At 46.9% G+C, this 20,900-nt stretch overlaps 1 protein-coding gene across 1 annotated transcript; it reads right to left on the bottom strand.

Annotated features, from left to right (window-relative positions):
• Positions 1 to 1,036: 1,036 nt before the first annotated feature.
• On the bottom strand, positions 1,037 to 20,036 carry LOC120812488 (FYVE, RhoGEF and PH domain-containing protein 4-like). Its single transcript, XM_078097516.1, is given in 19 exon segments — positions 1,037 to 2,667; positions 2,745 to 2,885; positions 2,972 to 3,109; positions 3,438 to 3,563; positions 3,656 to 3,736; positions 3,850 to 3,880; positions 4,069 to 4,241; positions 4,571 to 4,717; positions 4,829 to 4,887; positions 4,961 to 5,099; positions 5,243 to 5,399; positions 5,547 to 5,692; positions 5,840 to 5,929; positions 6,919 to 7,372; positions 8,806 to 9,016; positions 9,461 to 9,489; positions 9,491 to 9,566; positions 18,113 to 18,193; positions 19,911 to 20,036. Coding segments are annotated over 19 exon segments (2,616 nt in total). The 5' UTR covers positions 19,978 to 20,036; the 3' UTR covers positions 1,037 to 2,397.
• Between the last annotated feature and the right edge of the window lie 864 nt (positions 20,037 to 20,900).

The raw sequence follows: 20,900 nt of genomic DNA on the forward strand, positions 1-20,900 counted from the left end.
AGAACCTGATGGTGCCGGTTCATCTCCCTTCCAAGGTTATTATAGTTTTGAATTTTTCACTAGTTTTTATTTTTATTTAGTTTTGACTTTTTGTTTTCAATTTCAGTTTAGTTTTAATTAGTTTTTAAAGCGGGTTTGCTAGTTTAGTTTATGTTTTATTTTTTGAAAATGCTTAGTTTAGTTTATTTTTTATTTTTTGAAAATGCTTAGTCTTAGTTTAGTTTTTATTAGTTTCAGTATTATTTTTAGTCTTTACTGCAGAATGTAACAGACCAGTCAGGGAAGCTTCATTTTTTGCTTGCAAAACAAAATGCTCAAAATGAATTGTAGATACAAGCTATAATAAGTAATACAAACTCAACACAACATACCATTTAAAAAAATGGCACAACAATATCACAACAATATCAACAACAGAACATAAAATGTAGATATGGGTACAAATATGTAAACATTCTACACAAGATGCCATAGCCAATAGACTAAAGACACACGTGAACAGCATGTACTAAACCCTTTAATGAGCCACACACGACATCGCTTGGGAGCCGGGAGTCTCAGAGAGCTCAATCTGGAGAAAAAAAAACTAAAACCCAATAAAAACTCTAGAGCAGCGATTCCCAAAGTGTGGGCCGCGAGAGGTCATTTACAATAAATAAATAGTTTTTTAATTTTCAATTTTTTAAAGTTTGAAATTAATATAAAAATATTTATGATGCGGCACATTAGGTATGTGGAGAAACAAAGCTGTCGTTCTCGCCGAGCACTTCATGAGATTAAAGAGCGAGAGACGGTGTCCTTTTCTCTACAGTAGCTCCAGACGCACCTCGCAGCATCGATCGGACCCTGAAAGCACCGTCTCCACCTTACTGTCAAACAGCGAGCGCGTAGAAAACTCCTTCGAGCGCGAGCAGAGATTCTCCTTGCGAGTTCACGTTCACGTTTCGCAAGCGAGCAAATACCTCGCGGAGACGGACTTTGCTCGAGTTTGGGAACCGCTGTTCTATAGCATTGACAAAGACGAAAACTAAAGACATTTTCTCTATAATTCTATTTTATTTTAGTTAGTTTTGTAAAGACACAATACAGTTTCAGTTAGTTATCGTTTTTTTTTATAAAGGCTCGTTTTTATTTTTATTTCAGTTAACGAAAAAAAAAATCACACCTCGTTTTCGTTTTTTCGTTAACGATAATAACCTTGCTCCCTTCCACATGAAATACAGCCTGTGAACGTCCTGTCGTTCATTAAGCAGGAACATTCATCCTCCTCAGTTCTTGACACTAATGACTCATCAGGTCAGAGTACACAGGGTTGCAGTGTGCTATTTCTACCAAGGTTTCGCTCTTACCTGTCATGGAGAGCGCTTGAGTTCGGTTTCTTAAGCCCCCCCCCCCCACACAATGATGTCACTATGAAGGCCTCATGAAAGGTGCTGCTAAATTGCATTGTGGGAATTGTAGGCTCCAGTTGGCTTATACTCAATTTCTACAAGGTTATCACAGCCTCTGCTGCTTCGATGTTTAAAATATAAAATCTCCATGATTGATGCCTGCTTTGGATGGATGCCGAAATATTAAAAACCAGTTTGATTGGCAAACTAGTTCCATTGCTGCAAAACACTATGACCGATCAGCCTACGTGCATCCAGAGTTTCAAAAGCATTGGCTGGACGAGGAAGCCTCACCGAGGGATGCAAGAGGGAGATGAGGTCATTGTTTTCCAACCACATGATTATTTTTCACAGCTTCAGAACCATCTTAAGCAAAGACCGGGGCACATACTGTAAATACTTATGTCTTTTATGTTATCAACAAAAGATTGATTTATGTACATAACACAAATGTTTCTTTGTGTAAATGAAACAAAAACATTTATACCGTCCACAGACTTGCGTTACAGCACCAGCAGACTTAGTTTGAACCGTCGTTTTGCTGTAGTTCACATCCTGTTCAGGGAGCCGCAAAGCTCCGTGGTGCTCCACTAGCTCAAGAGAAGCCGCCACAGATGAAGAGTCTATAAAAGACGTTCAGCTGTCCTAACGGTCTCCAGTTTGAGGGACGTCGATCACTCCTGAAGCCCCTCTGCTCTAGTGTCGTGTCCTTTAGTCATCCGGCACAGTTCCAGCAGTGAATCAGAGGGTCTTTGAATGCGTTTAAGAGGGGGGGAAAAAGGGGGGAAACCCGAAAGAGTGGCAAGGTAGGGCGGCTTCTCCAGCACAGATTGTTTGTCCGTCTGTCTGTCTCCCACACTTGTCTTCAAGTTCAAGGACAGCACGGAGAGTGCGCTTCTATACTTAGTGCATTTACTACACGTCAGCACCTCCTGTGTCTCTCTCTCTCTCTCTCTCTCTCTCGATCGACCCATCCAGCAGCCGTCTGCTAGTGGAACACGCGCCCTTATGAGCTATCGCTGCCCCCTTCTTGCGAGTTGTTGTTGTCCGTCACGCTGGCACTGCCCCCGTTAGTCTGAAGGCACTCGGGCACCTCTCCCGTCACCGCCACTCGAATCACTTTCAGCCAGCGCTGCTTGAGCTCCTCACTTTCGGCCGCAAAGTTATGGATGGACTTGGACTGGGAGAGGTGGAAGCTGGCCGGGGGGTCCGTGGTCCGGGCGCCGTCGTCCACACAGTAGCCCAGGAGGGGGATGGTGCACTGGGCCTTCACGTCCTGAGGAGAAGATCAGGGATTAAAAAAAGGTTGCACATTGGGGGAGGGGGAGACATTTTCCCCTTCATGCGTTGTACCTGCGGAGCGCCGTAGAGGTAGAGCACCAGACCCTCCTTCTCGGGGATGACGCCCCACACCTTCTGCCAAGGTTTGTTCTTCTCGCAGTACTGCAGGAAGCCACACATGATGCTGCTACCTGTGATTTGAGCCGCCTCGATCTGCACAGCGAGGATGAAGGCATATTAGCACACGGATCTCTGCACGGGTACACGCACAGATGTAGGCCTCAGCATCTCCTCCTCACCTCCAGGATGCCCTTCTTCTTGCCCTCGGATCTCGTCTCTCCTGTGAGGATGGAAAAGCAGTCTCTGCAGACTTTGTTCGTCTTGTTGCCGTCATACTGAAGCGCAACCTTGTTGTCTGAACATTTCCAGCACACCACCTGCAAGAGAGAAGAGACATTTTAGAGAAGGCTTTTTTTAAGCATCATTGAATCAAATATGACTATTTACTTATGGCAATGACTGTTATGACTGACTATTATTAGTTGATGTATTATCTTAATTAAAAGCATATTTGGGGCATTTTCGCTTGATTAGCAGCAGGAAGCTGGAAGAAAATGACACTCGACACGTCAGGTGTTGCATAGTGACGCATGTGGGAACTTTAAAAGTTAAGGTGAAAAAGTCTCATTCAAAAGCAATCAGGGTAGACGGTGTATTTTTCAGACATTTCTTCACATTTGATGCTCTGAATGTTTAAAGACTTACATAACCGCAGGCTCTGCAGTGGTGCCGCCGCCGCGTCAGAGCATTGAAAGACTCCTTGCACTTCATACACATCGTCACTTCGTTGTCTCGGATCCAGCGAGGAGCCCGCTTCCCCAGCTCTGCATTCTGGATTAAAAAAAGACATATATATACACTGAGTAGGACGGCAGAGAGCGGTGAAGGTTCATCCGCCCATGCAGGTCGGCTGTGACACTGACCGACACTTCCTCTACGTCTTTCAGCGCGTTCTTGAAGGACTCGTTTTTCTGCTGGAAGATCTCAATGGTCTCCTGGAAAGCCTGCAGGACAAAGACAACGTCAGACTCACGTGTCACTCATTCGACAGGGAGTTTAAAAACACACGTGGTCAAATAAGAAAAGAAATTTTGAAGTATTTTGAACGTGTATTTACCTTAATCCAGTCTGCCTTGTCCTGCTCCGAACTGCGAAAGATAAAGCCATAAGCATTCAAACCTATTTATGCACGTTTATCTGCTTGTAAAACACAAGGTCCTACCAACACAGCACTTAGAGGTCAACGAGTGTTTAGAGATTCGTAGGAGTTTGGGTGTGCTCATGAGTGGTTTTCCAAATGTGGGAGGGGCTATGATGTTTCTCCCATAAATTGTACCTGGCCTGTAGCTCCAGCATCCTCTCCTTTCCCGACACTTGGAAGGTATGAGGGTAGTCCTCGTTGGACGTTTCCAGGACCTTCATGCCGTCGATGCCGATCCGCGTCCTCACCGTGTACTTGGTGCCCCCCAGGCTAAATTTGGGCACGCAGTACAACAACATGTTGTTGAACTGGCGAGAAAAAGAAGCAAAGAAAATAAGTTTTCGTTGTGCACGGATCAGCGCTTTGGCAGTTGAGGCTCGATTTGTTCCGTTGAAGGCGGCATTCAATGCTGCGGGTAACCTGAATTACACAGACGGGAGACATTGGGCCTGAGGCGAATAAGAAAAAAAAAACAGCCCGGACGTAATCACATCATCTGGCAATCCCAGTAATTGAGAGATGCGTTCAGAACGCAGCGGTGTTGCCAGAAGGAAATGATTCACTCCTTTCAAATTGCCTAAGTCTCGCCTCGGCACGTTTGCTCTCATTGGATAAGAAGAGGCCTCCATTCCCTCACCAGGAAGAGGTATCGCTCCATGGCCGAGGTGTTCCTGGCCGCCAGCTTCAGGATGTGGCCCTCCTTGATGAACTCGTTCGAGGGGTTGACAATGTCTTCCTCCTCACCCAGCATCTCGTATATGTCCATCAGTTTCTTCAGATTATCCTGAAGGAGGACGGGACCATTATGTTTAGCTGGACGTTAATGTGTCTGACATATTCCCTCCGTTTAATTGTGAAAGACAACAAAAAAAGGTTTAAAACCGTCTTTACTTACAGATTTTCGAATGGCGCTGTTGGAGTGAGTAGCTGCTGTCGCGATAATTTCTAATGATTCTGTGGGGGACGGAGAGCGGTTACCTCAACATGGTGAAATTCTACAGTGGGAACACTGAGCGTCTAGACTTACTCTCTGAATCCCGCCGGTCAGGGTCGTCCTGAGGCAGCTTCTTCAGGTAGTCTTTGAGCAGCATCTCGTAGCGAGGGACTCTCTGCACGGGCTCCAACATGTGGTGCTGAAGCGCCAGGAAGCCACAGACCTCCTGGCTCTTTTCAGGAAAAAACCCAGAAACTACAATTACCGTCTCAGCCAGCCCACCAGGCTGCATTTTACATCGCTCCGAAGTTCATGCATGTATCCGATTACACAATTTCACAACATTTCTCTGGAGTGGAATTGGGCGCGCAGTACCTGGATCTCCTGGATGATGGCCTTGAATTGAGGCGAGCGGTCAGTCCACTGTTTCAGCAGCTCCATGGCCTTGTCGAAATTCTTCACGTACTCGGCGTACATCTTGAGGAAGGGTGTGAGTTTCTGCAGGATGTCTCCGATGCGAGGCGTGGACTCCCTGTGGGGGAGAGAGAGAGAGAGACAATTAAGAAAGAGTAAAGTGTAGTGTTTTCAATTTGTTGTAACATTTATTTTATTAAGAATAAATCATCCTCGTGCTAATGTGTACAGGATTTTGTAGCATTCATTACAGGCTGCAGCTCACCATTCTCCCATGCGTTTCTCCAGATCTGGAAGCAGAAACTGGCTGTGAAAGGCGTTGATGGAGCTGATGTTTGAGAAGATGTTCTTCACTACCTCCACAGGGAATGTGCCTTTGTTTGCCTCCTCCATGAGCTTGGCACAGAATACCTGCGTACACAACGCAGACAACTGGTAAGTGACGAATTATTGGAGGAGTTCACAAAGGTCTCTCTTGCTGCGTTTAGTGAGCCTTCCCATGAGAAACGGTCTGGAAATACAGAAGTGAACTGTCGCGGTCGACGCGGAGTTCCTCACCTGGTCCAGCAGGTTCAGTCGCGTCACGTAGGCCTTCTCTGTGTGCAGGATCTCGCTGGCGATCTTAAACAGCTTCTGTTCATTGGTCTCCTGAAAACATTAATCGGGAGTCTTACAGATCTGGTGATAGATGAGTGAAGTATTAAAGACAGTAAGCAAGATTATTCTGCAAGTTCCCGTTTGGTTGAGCCCACCGAGCTCATCGACTTGTCGCGTTTTCTGCATTTCAGCTATTAAATGCTCACTGTGCATCGTGCATTTATTCCAGCTGGACGCATCAGTGACTCATCTACCGTTTTGGGCGCAGCCTCGTGTTGAACCTCGTCGCACTGTAGCTACGTGCAGCAGAATGTAGCACTGGCGTGTGTGTGTGTGTCCTTAACACTGAGCTGATGCTCAAGTACGGAAGAGAGGAAATGACACAAAATCAAACAAAGACACGATTAAGCCCAGAGCTTAGTGTGAGAGGCCGGTGATACAAACAATAAGTGTGGCCTACATAACATCCCCCACGCGTGCTTATGGGATACATGTGTGTGTTTCAGTTGCCACCCACGCCAGTTTACTTCCCCAATGACCACAGAGGCAGAACCCCTCTCACTGTATGAGTATTTAACCACAAGGACGCAAATGATCTGACAACAATCAGTCTTGTCAATACAGCCATGTGCTGCACATGGTAAGCGTTTACAATGGCACTGATGAAGATGAGATCAGCATCTTTTCTAGATCCTTAGAAGTAGTTGGTTATCTGGGTCCCTCCTCATGTTTCACATCTCTCAGTCAGTTGTTACAACTGGTCAAAGCCCTCCCCCCCCCTCTCCTAAAGAACTACAATATTCCACATAAAATGCAAATATTATAAAATAAAAACTAAAAAATGATTCCGTACACACACACACACACACACTTGTAACTCGACCCATACAATGTTTGAGAGACCCAGAGCTGAATTAGTGCAGAAGATTTAATTGTGTTGAAGCCCGGAGCAGAGAGTACCGGCCGACCTTTCGGAGGCAGCGATAGAGCTTTGAATAGGCACAGGTCACTCGGGGTGAAGGGTCACCAAGCAAACGTACCTTAGGTTCGGTGCTGCCTTCTTCGTTCCTAAGCTCACTTTCTATTTTAGTCCCACTGTCGTCGTCCTTCTCATCCCCCTCCTCCTTCTCTTCTTCCTCTTCCTCCTCCTCCTCAGCACTTCCTGCAGCAGTCCTTTCCGTTTGCGGAGGTGAACCACCGCCCGTCGGTTCTGCGCTCCTGCGACCCTCGTCCCCGTTCACCAGCCCGTCGGCCTCCGTCCCCACGCCGTTCCTCTCCGGGACGGCCGCCTCCTCCTTGCCCTGCTCCATCCGAGCTAGCGTCCCGTTAGCCGCCGGCGTGCGGGCATCCTCCGGCGAGGGGGGCGCAGAGGATCGGTCCTCCCGAGTACCGGCGGGCTCCGTGCGCCACGGGGAGGCGCGGGGAGCCGCGCTGCAGTCCAGCGACCTGCTGATCTGCTTGAGCGGCGAGCCGTCTCTCTTGTTCTCCGCGCTGCTGGAGGACCGGAGGGGGAGAAAGGAGGAAGTTGGTCAAGAGAGCAAAAAAACAAAACAATAAAAAAGGACAGGAGCGGCTGCAGCTGCTGCTGCAGCGGCGCACTGGTCGGGCCGCGTGGACACAGTGAGTCGGAGAGCAGATGGCTTTTGCGAACTAGTGTGAGAGTTAAAAATAAAACCGTGGAGAGTAATGAGGAGGAGAAGAGGTGCACGCTGCCTCATGCGTGGTATATTATAATTATATTAGATTAGATTATATTATAATGTCTCTACCGGTCTTCGCCTCAACGTGAATAAAATGAAACCGGTCGGATCGCAGCTCGTGAGCGGAAATTCGATCACAAAACACAAACACGCCGCTGGTTCGCCTGCACAATGTCACCGTTCAGCCGCTGTGCTTCCTGCACCGGTAGTCAGTCCAGCTGTTTCCCCGTTAGCTGCACCGACAGCAAAGCAGCGACCTCCGGCAGCCGCTGCACATCTGGGCTCGCTTCTGTTGCAACACGGGTCAAAGAATAAAAAAAAAATCGGATACAGGCTAAACTGAAGGCACGTGCTATTTCCCGCAGAAAAGAAACAGGTGATCGAGCCGTGTGGAACCGGTCGGCCGTGCAGGTGATTCCCCGCCTGTGCGTCGCTGTCCGGTGGAGCGCAGCGACGAGCAGACGAGTACGCAGACATTGGGTGGGGGGGGGGGGGGGGGGGGGGGTTGGGAAGGGAAACACCCCCACGAGTTCACTGACTAACCTCATCAACACTGAAAATGTGACCAAAAACAACAACTGTAAAAGTAAAAGCACAGCCAACAAAACTGTTGGCTGCCCCCCGCGTAACCATGGAGACAACAATTTCAAAGTAAAGGCGCTGCCGTTGAAACCCGTCCGAGAGATCCTACCTCGTGCTCCTGAGGAGTCCTGTCCCACAGCCGACTGAGGCGCAAATCTCCTTTCATCCCCCGTGTGCCAAACCCAGCGGGCTAATCTCGTCTCGTCCTGTCTACGGGTCTCGACTACGCTGCTATCAGTGAGTTAGGCTGAAGACAACGTATCCACGAGGGACTTCTGCTTTTCAACACCCCGAAATAACCGGCAATAGGAAACGTTAGAAAAGACAAAGAGTTTTCCGTCACCGCGGTTACGACAGCCCGAGTGAGGTTGTGTTGTTACAAAAAGCCATTTAGCGGCGTCGATGGGAGTTATTCAGCCGGAACCAATGTGCCATGTTTTAAGGAAAGAAAGGAAGAATAGAAATTAAACACAATGCCGGTCACTATGCAATTGCACTGACTAACATCAGTCACCCTAATAACATATATTTTTTAGCTTCTATTCTCTTAATTGTTTCCCCTCTGAGAAGTGAAAGCAAACACACACACACACACACACACACACACACACACACACAATAGAACAGAGAGTAAAGAGCCCCTACCTGTTCTCTTCGAAGCGGTTGATGAGGTCTGAGACTTTGGAGTGTTTGTCTCTGACTTTTTCCCGGTTCACAGCTCCTCTCCCTCCCCCTCCCCCCCCTCCTCCTCCTCCTCCCTCCTCCATGCCTGCTTTTAGTGGTGCTCTCTGGAGGTGGCCCAGCGGGGATTTGACCTCCGTCACCGGGCTCTGGAGATGTAGCGGCTTTGGGGGCACTGCAGAGAAGACAGCGGTAAAAAGACTAAACATTAGAGACGATCTTTGGACGCTGGTAGACTGGTGGAGGATTTGTCTGGTATTCTTCCATTGAAGTCTCTGCAATATCGGCGTGGACCTGAAGGCGGCGGTATAAGCTACCCGGTTTCCAAGCGAGCGGTTTTACTGGTCTCGCGCCCATGTGTTAGGATTCACACTCCCTGCATGAAAGGCCGGTGCCGTCTCCCCCCTTATCTGTGTCGACTGATTCACTCAACTCAAACAACAGAAGGACAAGGCTCAAGGTGCACCGATCCTAGGCCACGTTACAGAGCTCCATTGCTGCTTCCCCGCGTTCTCCCTGGAGTCGCAGACCGGACTATCGTGGTTACCCCCTTGTATCCACGGCCCCCCTCGGGCCCTGCGGTGTTTCGGCCCGATGGCTGCGAGCCGTCGACGTGTACCTTTGGGTTTAGAAAGCTGCCGGGGCCGTCCCGAGGCCCGCTCGACTCAGACACGCCTGCACGCTGGCCGGCTTGCTGCTCTCGCGCGCCGGACTGCTGCCGAGACCTGAAGGACAGACAGACAGAGACCATTACATCTCATCATCTTCCATTCAAAATGACCTGATGAGAAAAAGCTGGACCTGCTGGACACCGAACAACACTCATTTTAACCACTAAACGCTTTGGCAAGTCCATTGACGGACCTCCTGTCCGTCAATGGACACAGGCACCAATGTGGTTATCGTCCCCGACTGTGAGCTGCATCATCATCATCTTCTTCTTCTTCTTTCTGGCACTTCTTCATTTACTACAGCATGATAATTACATCACGTTAGAACTCTCTAGTTGATGCGAAGAGTGCAGACTTACGGAAAATGTTTTTGAATATTTGACCTGCAGTAAGTGGGATTTCATTTATAAAAAAGGAAGCTAAAAAAACTAAAAAAGCAACCAAAGTGTGTCTCACACACTGAGAAAGACCTCCTCTGATATCTCCTCCCTTAATACGACAGGGTGTGCTCTACTTATCCATGGCTGCAAATACGCTTATGATAAACGACTGCAGGGTAAATAATACAGGGTGTCAGACAGTTCAGTTGATTATCCAGCTGATGATCAGCTTTTAGCAGACCAGCTGGCTGCAGATGGCACAGCATCGGTGTTTGGACGGAGCAGACTGACTTAATGGCACGGCGGACACAGACCGGCAGTGTTTACGGCAGCCTGGATATAAACGTCTCTCTCTAAACCACACAGCACACACAAGCACATGCAAGTGAAACATGTGCACTTAAAAAGGCACATCTCCATGTATGGTGCTCTTATTGTTTCACAGGGTATTCGTCCATTAGTCTCCATTTAAGGTGGTCACTTAAGATGCGAGCGTGGGATTTAACAAGCGGAGTCGGATGCAGAAATCGATGGAGCTTAGCGCGGATAACAAGTAGGAATAAACACTGAGTGAAGTGGAATAATAGTGTGGAGCTTAAAAGATGCAGGCTTACAATTGCAAAAATAAATAGCGCGCGCTCAGTTTTCAGTCGACGGACTGGAAGGACACGTCCTGCCCCTCGGTTTGACGCTGATGCTACTACGGAAAGAGACATTTTCCATCCCTGTATAAATCATTGAATCAAGAGGTCTTCATTCCTTAATAGGCACGGTCTCATGTCCAAAAATAGATCAAACTAAAAGCATCCGTGCTTTGAGAGGCACAAATGAATATCAAATTTCAGAAAAATTGTCTTCCGCTCTTCTGGACAATCAGGTCAAGACGCTATGAAACAATTAACCGATTAATCCATTCACATAAAACTCATCTGAAACTACTTTATTACTTAGTGTTGCCATGAAGTATATGAACAACAGTGAAAAACATAATAAATATATATGTAGTCTAGATGCAGTTTGTTTACTGATATTTTGCTGCTTAGGGCCCCTTATTTATACACCCGACATTGATCTTTATCTCACTAGTCTTAAAACAGAAAGAGAAAAACAACCACAGAGTCACAGCTTCTGTTTTTACTGCCCAACCGTAATTAAAGACAACAGCTTGAGCAGAATGTATGAATAGAAACGGGCCCCATGCGGTGTTCTCTGAACATGGCCCCAAAATTACCAATCAATTCTGAAGTCTGCCTCCGGAATTTCTCTTGATCATGTGCTCGGCTTCGCCCCGTGGCCACATTAAGAGATCATAAGAATTTATCGAGCCTTGCAGCTGTACACATGTGGCTGGAAAGGAAGTCTCCGCCTGCGGATTGTGCTCCGCGTACGTCATTTATCCTGGCAGGCTGCTCGGGGCCCGACCCCCCGCAGCCCGGCTCTGCCTGCCTAGGGTTGTTATTAACGGCGTCGGCTTTAAATCACCGCGGTGCTGGACGCTTTCACTTGAACCGGTTACTGTGCAAGAAACGCACAGACAAAGACATTTGCGTCGAGATCAGATCAACAAGCAGCCGGTTCTGTTTCAGTACAAACAGGAACTTTACTTTCTCGGAAGGAAGTCTCATGCTCGGCAGGAACTTCAGCTCCCGCTAACACGCATTCTGGCGTCTTCTCATAATTAAAGCTGGCTCGGCTCAAGCGACAGGCCGGTGTGAATTAGGAGCAGCCAGCCGCCATCCTGCAGGAACACTTCGGTTCCCCAACTCCATCTGTGTGCAGCGAGGGAGACGCGATGATGTTAGAAACAAAAGATTTATCCTGGACAACGACTAGTTATGACAATGACTGAATACGCCAAGAAGTACTATAATATCTTTGTGTCCTCACGACAAAAAGCTCTTAGTTAAGTTGATAGTTAATCTGTTTACGTAGAAACCGAAACAACATTGCCGCGGTCAAGGAAGCGTCGAATTGACGAATCAAACCTTGTTGGAGGATGCTCAGCCTTGCTGCCATGGCAACCAGCCCGTTGCTTCCTGAAGATGGACTTCAGGAGCCTGAGGGCCTCTGCTTCAATCATCAATACATTTCAAAACCGCACGGCGAGAAGGGTCCTCTCAAAGGTCAGGTAGAAGTGCAGCAGCGCAGATGAAATAAAGACCTGTGCTAAATGAACCAAGCCTCTTGTGAATTTCATCTTCACTCCTCATTGTGCCGGACAAGAGATGTCCGAGCAGACGCTACTCCTTTTTAAAGAGAACCTGCTTTCTAAAAAAGCTTTACCTGACGACGGAATGCATCCTCAAAAGGTTTTCCCTGCAAGAAAAATGAGGGAATCACTCCTAAAACAGTTTGTCTGCCAGCTGGCCGAGGTCAGGTCGCTTCTTATTTCACATAGTTCAGTTCCTCGTGTGCGATTGTTCATCAGTTTCACCTGCATCCAATAAGCCCCCTTGTGCGTTTACCCCGCGTGCTCCTTTTGTCTTTAATGTTGAAGTGAGACTTCCACCAGTTTTTGACGCCAGTGTTTTTTTGGTACTGCCGTGCGTCTTTATTAGACACTCTTCAGTGAACTTCTCCGTTTTTTGCCAAGTATATCCCTTTACTTTTTGTCTCTGACGTCAGACACACTTCTCAGCGCATGGGTTGGCATATTAAAAGATTGGCTTCCGCAGAGCTGGGTCATGAACAAAACGTTTAGATAAGACGACGCATAGAGGAAACGTGAGCTTAAGTAAAGCAGCCGCGATCGCCCGTGTCCTCGCATGCCGTCTTCGAATAGGTTGATTTGACGGGAGGGCAGCGATCTGTCAGACTGTTGAGAAACATCGTGACTGTCGTTAAGATTGCCATATTAACGCACATCCGCAAATAAAAAGAACGGGTCATCGTGAGAGCGAGCTTTGTTCCAAAATCAAAAGTAAGGAGTTAAAGAAGCCTGAATGTCAGCGGGAGGCAGTCCAAGAGGAATCAGACCGAGAGAAGTGAAATATTCTGTTTTAAATTAAAAAAATCCCAGCTATCAGACTCACCCTTTGGATTTTGAGGCGGACAAGAAAACGCTTGGAGAGAGTATCCTCAGTGAGGGACCGCGCTGTGTTTGTGACGGTACTCGAGTCCCAGAAGAGTACTAAATTTAGGTCCCGTGCAATCTTCCCATGCAGCGTCGGCGAGTGACTCTGCGTTATGAGAAGAAGAAGCAGCGCAAGACTCCTCCTTCACTCTCGCTCACTACGAGACTCTCGACAGAAAAGGAAGCTACAGAGGAGCAGACAGATCACAACCCACGTGTCTGGAACGGACAGGATCTGCACATTTATGTTGTAAAATACTACAAACTACAGTTTTTATAACACCCTCTTCACTTCTCCTTCTGTCCGATTAGTCTGATCAGACTAAACGAGCCTGGATCCCGACACACCAGTTCTCCCGTCTGCTTGATGAATCTAAACGAAGCCCAAAGGCTCTATTCAATTGTTTTAAAACATCTCCTCATCGACTTCTCCCCCCTCTAGCACATTTTCGTCCTTAAAATATTTGGGACGTATAAAACAAGACAAGAAAGACCAGTCGGCAAAATTGAGCAAGACGGCACAAGTGAGAAGTTACGCGAAAATGCCTCTGATAACCGACAACGAACGAGGTGGAGGGAAAGTACACAATGAGCAGGCTGCTTGTCAGCCCGAGCTACATGTACCTTTTGCAGAAGTCATTATGGGGAAGTGCGACTTTAACTTCTGTTCTGCTTCTCCGCTGTGAGAAGAACTTCTGGCGTCTCTGACGGTCAAGTCAGCTCTTATTGCTGTAATGGACGGTGTGATACATCAACGCTGAGCAGTTGCGTGGTTACACAAAAGGACTGCCGCAGCACAGAAAGCCCTAATTTAACCGTAGCAGCTATGCTATATGGAGTAGTTCTTGTCCCCTTGCTATTTGCGGCGGCGTGAGAGCTATTTGTGTGCGCCCGTTTTGCATGTGTATGTATATATTCACGCAGAATGTGTCCCTTCGCGCTCTCTCCGATGGGCCTCACAAGCTCACTGAGGAGGATTGAAAGGAATGAGGCATCCCAGTAAACCAGTTTCACCAGGAAGCAATTGCAGTCCTTATATTCCATTTAGATTACCTGCACGTGAATGCGGCAAATGTGGACGCTTCAAGCTATGAAAACTACACAACATCCCAGATGACTGTACAATGGTGACGCGACAACTGCCTCCTCCTGTCTCACGCCCATTCAGGGTCGACTTGTGTCAGCGGCACGCAACCTTTGACCCTCAAACAGCTGCACAGACATGTAAGCACTACAAATCGGACTTTCCAGCAATACTGGAATTGTAATCACAATGCAACATAGATCAGCCATTCCCAAAGTGTGGTGCGCGCACCCCTGGGGGTGCGCGAGCTGCAACCAGGGCGTGCGCGAGAGGAAAAATATAATGGCGGTCAGTTTTTTTAAGTGGGATTTTTTCATTGACATATATAAAAGGATTTTTCCATACAATAAAAAAGCATGAAAGTAAGTAAACATTTCCTTTGTAATCGCTTTTATTTTAAATATAAATACTATAATATATTATTTTTTGATAGAAACGTAGAAGAAGACAGCAGCTGTCTTCTTCTACGCATGCTCTTCTTTCATGCACTGCAGCCGCTAGGCAATATGCGCGCCAACTCGTTTCATTGATGCATTGATTGCTTAACTGGCTGAAATCAGGGAAACTGTCAAGTGGGACATCTTATAATAAAGTTATTAGTCACGAAGGAGGAGAGGGACCAAGAGAGAGAGAGGATTTGGAGGCAACAGAGACGGAGAGGATAGAGACAGAAAATGAGCGGGAGTCAGAAGATGCACAGGAGGAAACCGAAGAGCAGGGTAGGAGATGCCAAAAAGAAGTGATGAGGGCGAACACCAGACGGGGAAAAAAAGAAGAAAATATGATGACAATTATCTGGGTCTGGGCTTCACTTGGATCGGCGATACAGATTGTCCGAAGCCTCAGTGCGTGTTGTGCAGTGAGGTTCTAGCAAACAGCTGTCTGAAGCCATCTTATCTCCGTCGTCACATGCACACGAAACATGGCCATTTAAGTGACAAGCCCCTTACATTTTTTAAAGCGAAATTGGAGGAGTTGCAGAAAAGCCAAAAGAAAATACAGTTTCATTCATGCGTTGGGTCTACGAAAGACGCACTACGGGCTTCATATCTGCTCAGTTACAGAGTAGGGAGAAAGGGGCTGCCGCACACAATGGCCGAAGACGTGTGTTTGCCAGCGGCCAAAGAAATGGTGGCGTGTATGATTGGAGAGAAAGAGGCAAAAAAGTTGGACATGATTCCTGTGTCCAATAACACTGTGTCGCGCCGCATTGATGCCATGTCTGAAGACATCCTGGCTGTACTACTCAGCCGTGTGAAGAAAAGTGAGTTTTACTCTCTGCAAGTAGACGAGTCTACAGATGTTGCAAATCTGGCCAATCTTCTTCTCTATGTCCGTTACCTTTTTGAAGGATCGGTACAAGAAGAGTTTTAGTTCTGTCGGCCCCTTGCTACCCGAATAACAGGACAGGAAATCTTCAATTTAATTGACGTTTTTATGAGGACCAATGGCATCGACTGGGAGCGCTGTGTGGGAATTTGCACAGACGGGGCAAAATCAATGACGGGGAAACACACGGGGCTTATAGCTCATATTAGGAGAGTCTGCCCATCCGTCAGCTGCAGTATTCACAGAGAGGCCCTCGCAGCCAAAAACATGCTGATCTACTTGCAGCGCTGAACGACGCAGTCAAACTGGTGAACTTCATTAAAGCTCGTCCGCTAAATTCACTAATATTCACACTGTTATGTAACGAGATGGGCAGCGAACACAAATCACTGCTGCTGCACACAGAGGTGTGTTGGCTGTCCCGCGGCAAAGTGCTGACAAGGCTCTTTGAACTCCGGCACGAATTGCAGCAGTTTTTTGAGGAGAATCCGTTTCATTTGGCCTCCAGTATGCATGACGAAGATTTTCTGAAAAGGCTCGCCTATCTAGCGGACATCTTCTCAGCTCTGAATGAACTCAATCTAAGTCTGCAGGGAGTCAGTGTAACTGTGTTCAACACACAAGACAGGGTTGAGGCCATGATAAAGAAGCTACGGTTCTGGGCAAGTTGTGTGAGTGGGAACACACACCTGTGTTTCCCTACGCTTCACGAGTTCTTGGGGGAAAATGACGTGCACCTGGGTGAGCATGTAAAAACTCTCATAATTGAACACCTCAACCAACTCGCCGAGCAGCTACGGAAACACTTTCCACCTATGGACACATCTGGCGCTTGGATTCGCAATCCATTTGAAGTTTCCCTGCCCGTCCCACAGCTGTCATTACACGAGCAGGAGCAGCTGATCGAGCTGTCATCTGATGGAGCACTGCAGTCACAGTTCAAACGAAAGCCACTTGTGGATTTTTGGACCGAGTCACTGACATCATACGCAGTCTTGGCAAAGCAAGCCTTGAGAGTTTTGATGCCCTTCGCCACAACTTATCTCTGCGAGGCTGGTTTCTCTGCTATGGCAGCAGTTAAAACTAAACATCGGCAAAGACTGGATGCTGTTGAGAAGGAATTGCGGCTTAAACTGTCTTCCATTGCGCCAAACTTTGAAGAGCTTTGTGCCAAGATGCAAGCCCACCCGTCGCATTAATATGGGTGTTGGGAATACTAACACATTCTCTCTCCCTCACTCACTCACTCACTCTCTCTCTCTCTCTCTCTCTGCAGGCTGAGCGACTTTTGCGCTAGACTTCCAGATGGATTCTCTTTTATCGTCTTTTAATTTATTTTATGTTTGAGCCGCTCTTTGTTACTTAATTATGTTGTGGATCGTGTGTAGGCTAATTTTATTGTCGCACTTGAAGTTTCCGTTTTTATTTATTTTATCTATTTCGGAGCCTATTCTTTTTAATGTTGTGGATCGTTTGTAATTCATTGCATTTTAATTCAGCTTGTGTTGATGTTGTTATTGTCATGCGTGTTGTGGTTATTTGCGCATGTTTAAACATGAGTCTATATGACGATAAAACAAAGTTTTGTTGCGTTTTTTTTTAAAGTGTGAATTGGGGGTGCGCCAACCCGGTTGGGACATGGAAGGGGGTGCGCAGGAAAAAAAGTTTGGGAACCGCTGACATAGATGTTCACACTTCTGTCTGATTTCCACCTTAAATCTTTATTTAGGTTTGACCCTGCGCTGAGGGGTTTTTGTCAGAGCTTTTGGACAGAGGACATGGCTGAACTTCACCATCACCCAGATGTTTACCATTGGCTTATTTATCTATTCAGTGTATTTGTCTATTTTAAGCACAATAACCCTTCCCTTTTTTCACATTTTCCTCTCCGTCACACACACACGCACACGCACACGGAGGAGGGGGGACGCAGCGGGTCAGGGATAAGTGCCGGAATGAGGTGTAATTGTCCTCAGCTGCATGTTGTCAAATGACTTGTGTCTCTTCCTTGTATAAGCAGCAGTGGCGGAACACGTGTCAGGCCCGACGAGGAAAAACGCACTGTTCCTGCGAGCTTTATTGAATAAATAAAAGTGCCCGCACCCCAGAAACACCAAAGGAACCCCTGGATAACCAAGAAGTTATCACAGGTTAACGATCATTTTACAAAAAAAGACAAACCGCATCGCACACCTCTCATTTCACTCCTATGTTCACACCGTAAAATAGTTTCAGTGAAGGGGGGCACGATGGAAATAAACCAACACATAGAAGACAGACCGAGGAGAGGAGGGGGGAAAGGATACAGTGGGGGTGACGGGAGAGGATGACACGCAAAGTGATGCAGCATTGGAGACACACACACACACACACACACAGAGGTGTGATATAACAATAGCGCAAGCAGCTTTCTTCACACTGGGGCTTAAAGTTCACTTCACTGCAGCCATCGAAGAAGTGGAGCTTTTTGTCAGATATGGTAAAAAAAAGAAGGAAATATGACTGAAAGGCTTCAAATTGAAAAAACCTGCAGCCCCCCCCTCCCCCTGCCGTGAAATCAGAACTGACGAGTGACAAAGAATTGCATGTCACTTCGGCTTGTGGCAGCGCCACATCCCACAGACGCATCAAACATCAAACAAACAGCAATGTTTGCTTTTATTTCAAGCGATTGAAATAAAAGCAGGGAGGCAGCAGTAACGGGGGAAGGAGGGGTAAGGGGGGTGGCGCTTACCTCTGGAGTGTTCAATTTTCACCGCCACGCAGGCCTCCTCCGCATTCTTGGACGGGAAACAGTCAGCTTTGCTTTTCTTCTCTGCAACAACAAAACACAACTCAAGTCACCAAAAAAATATGCCAGCGTGCTCGGCGTATTTACGGTTTCTGAAGCGCTCTTCTGGTCGCAGCCTTGATTGGGTTTAGGGGTGGGCTTGTGTTCGTTTTGAGAACGAAGAGGAATATACGTCCCCTCGGGGATGGAAACCCGAATTAGTCTGTGTGTGATATGTAGGGCACAGTCTGTAGGGAGCCAGTATTTCTTTATATGCACATAAAAGATTAAACAGAAAATAGCAACATAGTAAGAACAATGAAGGGCCCATGCACACAAACACACGCGCACACGCACGCAGTTTGTCTGCTCTGTCTGATCTAACATGAAGCACCCAGGCTGCAGGATGATGATCTGTAGACAACAGCTGCGCGATCCGCATGTTTCGACAAATTAAAGTTGAGCGGACTTCATCCCGATTCCTTTTCTTTGCACTCACTGGGCTATAAATTACATCAAATTGATGATGACGGCTCAACCAATCAACCACAACAGTCAAAAACCTTTCCCTGTTCTTTATAGGAAGTATTAGCCACATGTGACGCATTGTGCCCCATTGGTCCCCGTGGTGCGAGTCATTTGTGCCAGTGTCATTAGCCTCTCCTCTCCTTGCACATGCATTTGAAGGGATGATGATCATGTATTCTGATAGATTGAGGTTACTTTCACAATCAGCTGTGTATGGCTAAAGCTTGAAATGACTTCCTAATGACCACAACATCTGATTACCTAACGCAAACCAATAAAGGACGGGTCACGGTAGTCCGTGCTCTCCAAACTTGAAATATTTCTTTGTCTTGTCATTCAATTGTTTACTTGTAACAATAGGCTGAGGGTGGATTTACGCACATTTTGGTATTGAATTAAAATTTGAGAAAGCTGTCTCATTGTTTCCCTTAATACAGTACAGAAATATTATTTGCATTGAGTATATACAGACTATGTGAGTAGGTGTGTGTGTGTGAAGGGGGGTATAATGTCCTGGCTCAGGGCTTAAAGAAGGGCTTTCTCCACTCACCATCTGGACCCCACAGGACAGCACTGCTTGCTGTTCACACACACACACACACACACACACACACACACACACACACACACAAATTTTTCATATTTTATATTCTGCCTCAACTCTAAGCAGACCAACTCTCACATTCGCTCTGCACTTCAACACATCTTGCGCGCTTTGAAGCTCACATAAAAAATGTGGAGTTGTGCCATTTAACATACACATTATGGGCGCCGTGTGTTTAGCAGAAGCAGACGCCAGCCAGAGCAGAAACGTCTTCCCCTGCACCATATGCATACGTTAAAAAAAAAACAAGTACCGTAAAACACAAAGTCAACACAATCATTTGATGCCACTAACAATCATTACAAATGCAACCAAGGTAGACAATACGTCACTATATATTTGCATTGATGATAGTTGTACGCTGCTATATTAATCCTCTGCGCCGTCTGGTTTCTTCCTATAAATACGTACCCTAGATTGCTGCGCCTGTAATCCAGATTTGTGATTAAAGTCTGGATTACAGGTATAACAATCCAAGCATGTCGTTCACCTTTCCACAAGTCACGAGTAATTACTGTAGTGGTTCCTCCACAACCGATAAGATAAGCTGAAACCAAAACCAGCGGTACTTCTCCCGATGTCCTTCAGATGCTGTGCTGTTTACCAGAAAGAACTCCTCCTCCACGGTACCTGAGAGCACCCTGGTCCAGAACCGCTGCTTTTCCTCCATCCTGGCGACCATACTGCGTTTATCCATCTCAGAACGAGGGTCTCATCAGCGACTATACGGGGAAAAAATTGAAGTCCCTTCTTCAGACGCAGGTTGCTCCGTCGCCTGGTTACTTAATGTCTGTATTTAGCCATCAAACCCTTGGAGTGCCTCTCCTGTGACTGTACCAACCGGTTCCCCTGAAACCAGAGTCACCAGGTGAGGGAGAAACTTAAGCAAGAAGGAAGGGGGGGGGGGGGGTATTTGCGGTTCCTTTTAATCATTTCTATAATATTTAGTTTCGAGGGTTAGCCAGTACTGTAATGGGAAAATGATATGTGACCCTTGTAAATGCTTCATTTGTATAACCAGTTTATTAGTTGCAAGTGCTTAGGTCACAAAGGCCCTGACATACGAACTGATGTCTCCCACTTGGATTAGATGTTTCCAGCGGCATAGCTGTAGAGACTGAACAAAGTGTTTGTTATGTCTATGACCACCTTTGTTTAAGCATGTTGGGAGAGCAAGGACACGGTCAAAGAACTGACGTGTCTTACATGGAAAAGATGTTCCCAGTACCCTGGCTGTAGAGACTCAACAAGATGGTTAACGGTTTCTGTTGACGCCACCGATATCTAAATTTAGGTATAAGAACTGCCTCGATGTGTTGGGAAGAAAAGGAGGTTCTTGACAGTCTACTGACCACGTAGCTGTTGTGACCCTTTTTCCCTTGCAAGGAAATAAACGGAGAAAAGACATACTTGACTCAGAGCCTTTGATTCTTACTTAACGATTGTCTGTGCAAAATCTTCCACCACAGTACTCAAGGGCACAGTCATTCCAGGGTGGGAGGAAGAGGGAACACTGTAAATAAGTGCAGAGGGAAGGCGGAGAAAGGCGGGGAGAGGAAAGCGTAGAGACAATGTAAATTAAGCAGCCGTAAAAGTTAATAATTAACCGTCTGCAGTCGT

This window comes from Gasterosteus aculeatus, chromosome Y (genome assembly GCF_964276395.1).
Source record: "Gasterosteus aculeatus chromosome Y, fGasAcu3.hap1.1, whole genome shotgun sequence".
Classification (NCBI taxonomy): Eukaryota; Metazoa; Chordata; class Actinopteri; order Perciformes; family Gasterosteidae; genus Gasterosteus; species Gasterosteus aculeatus.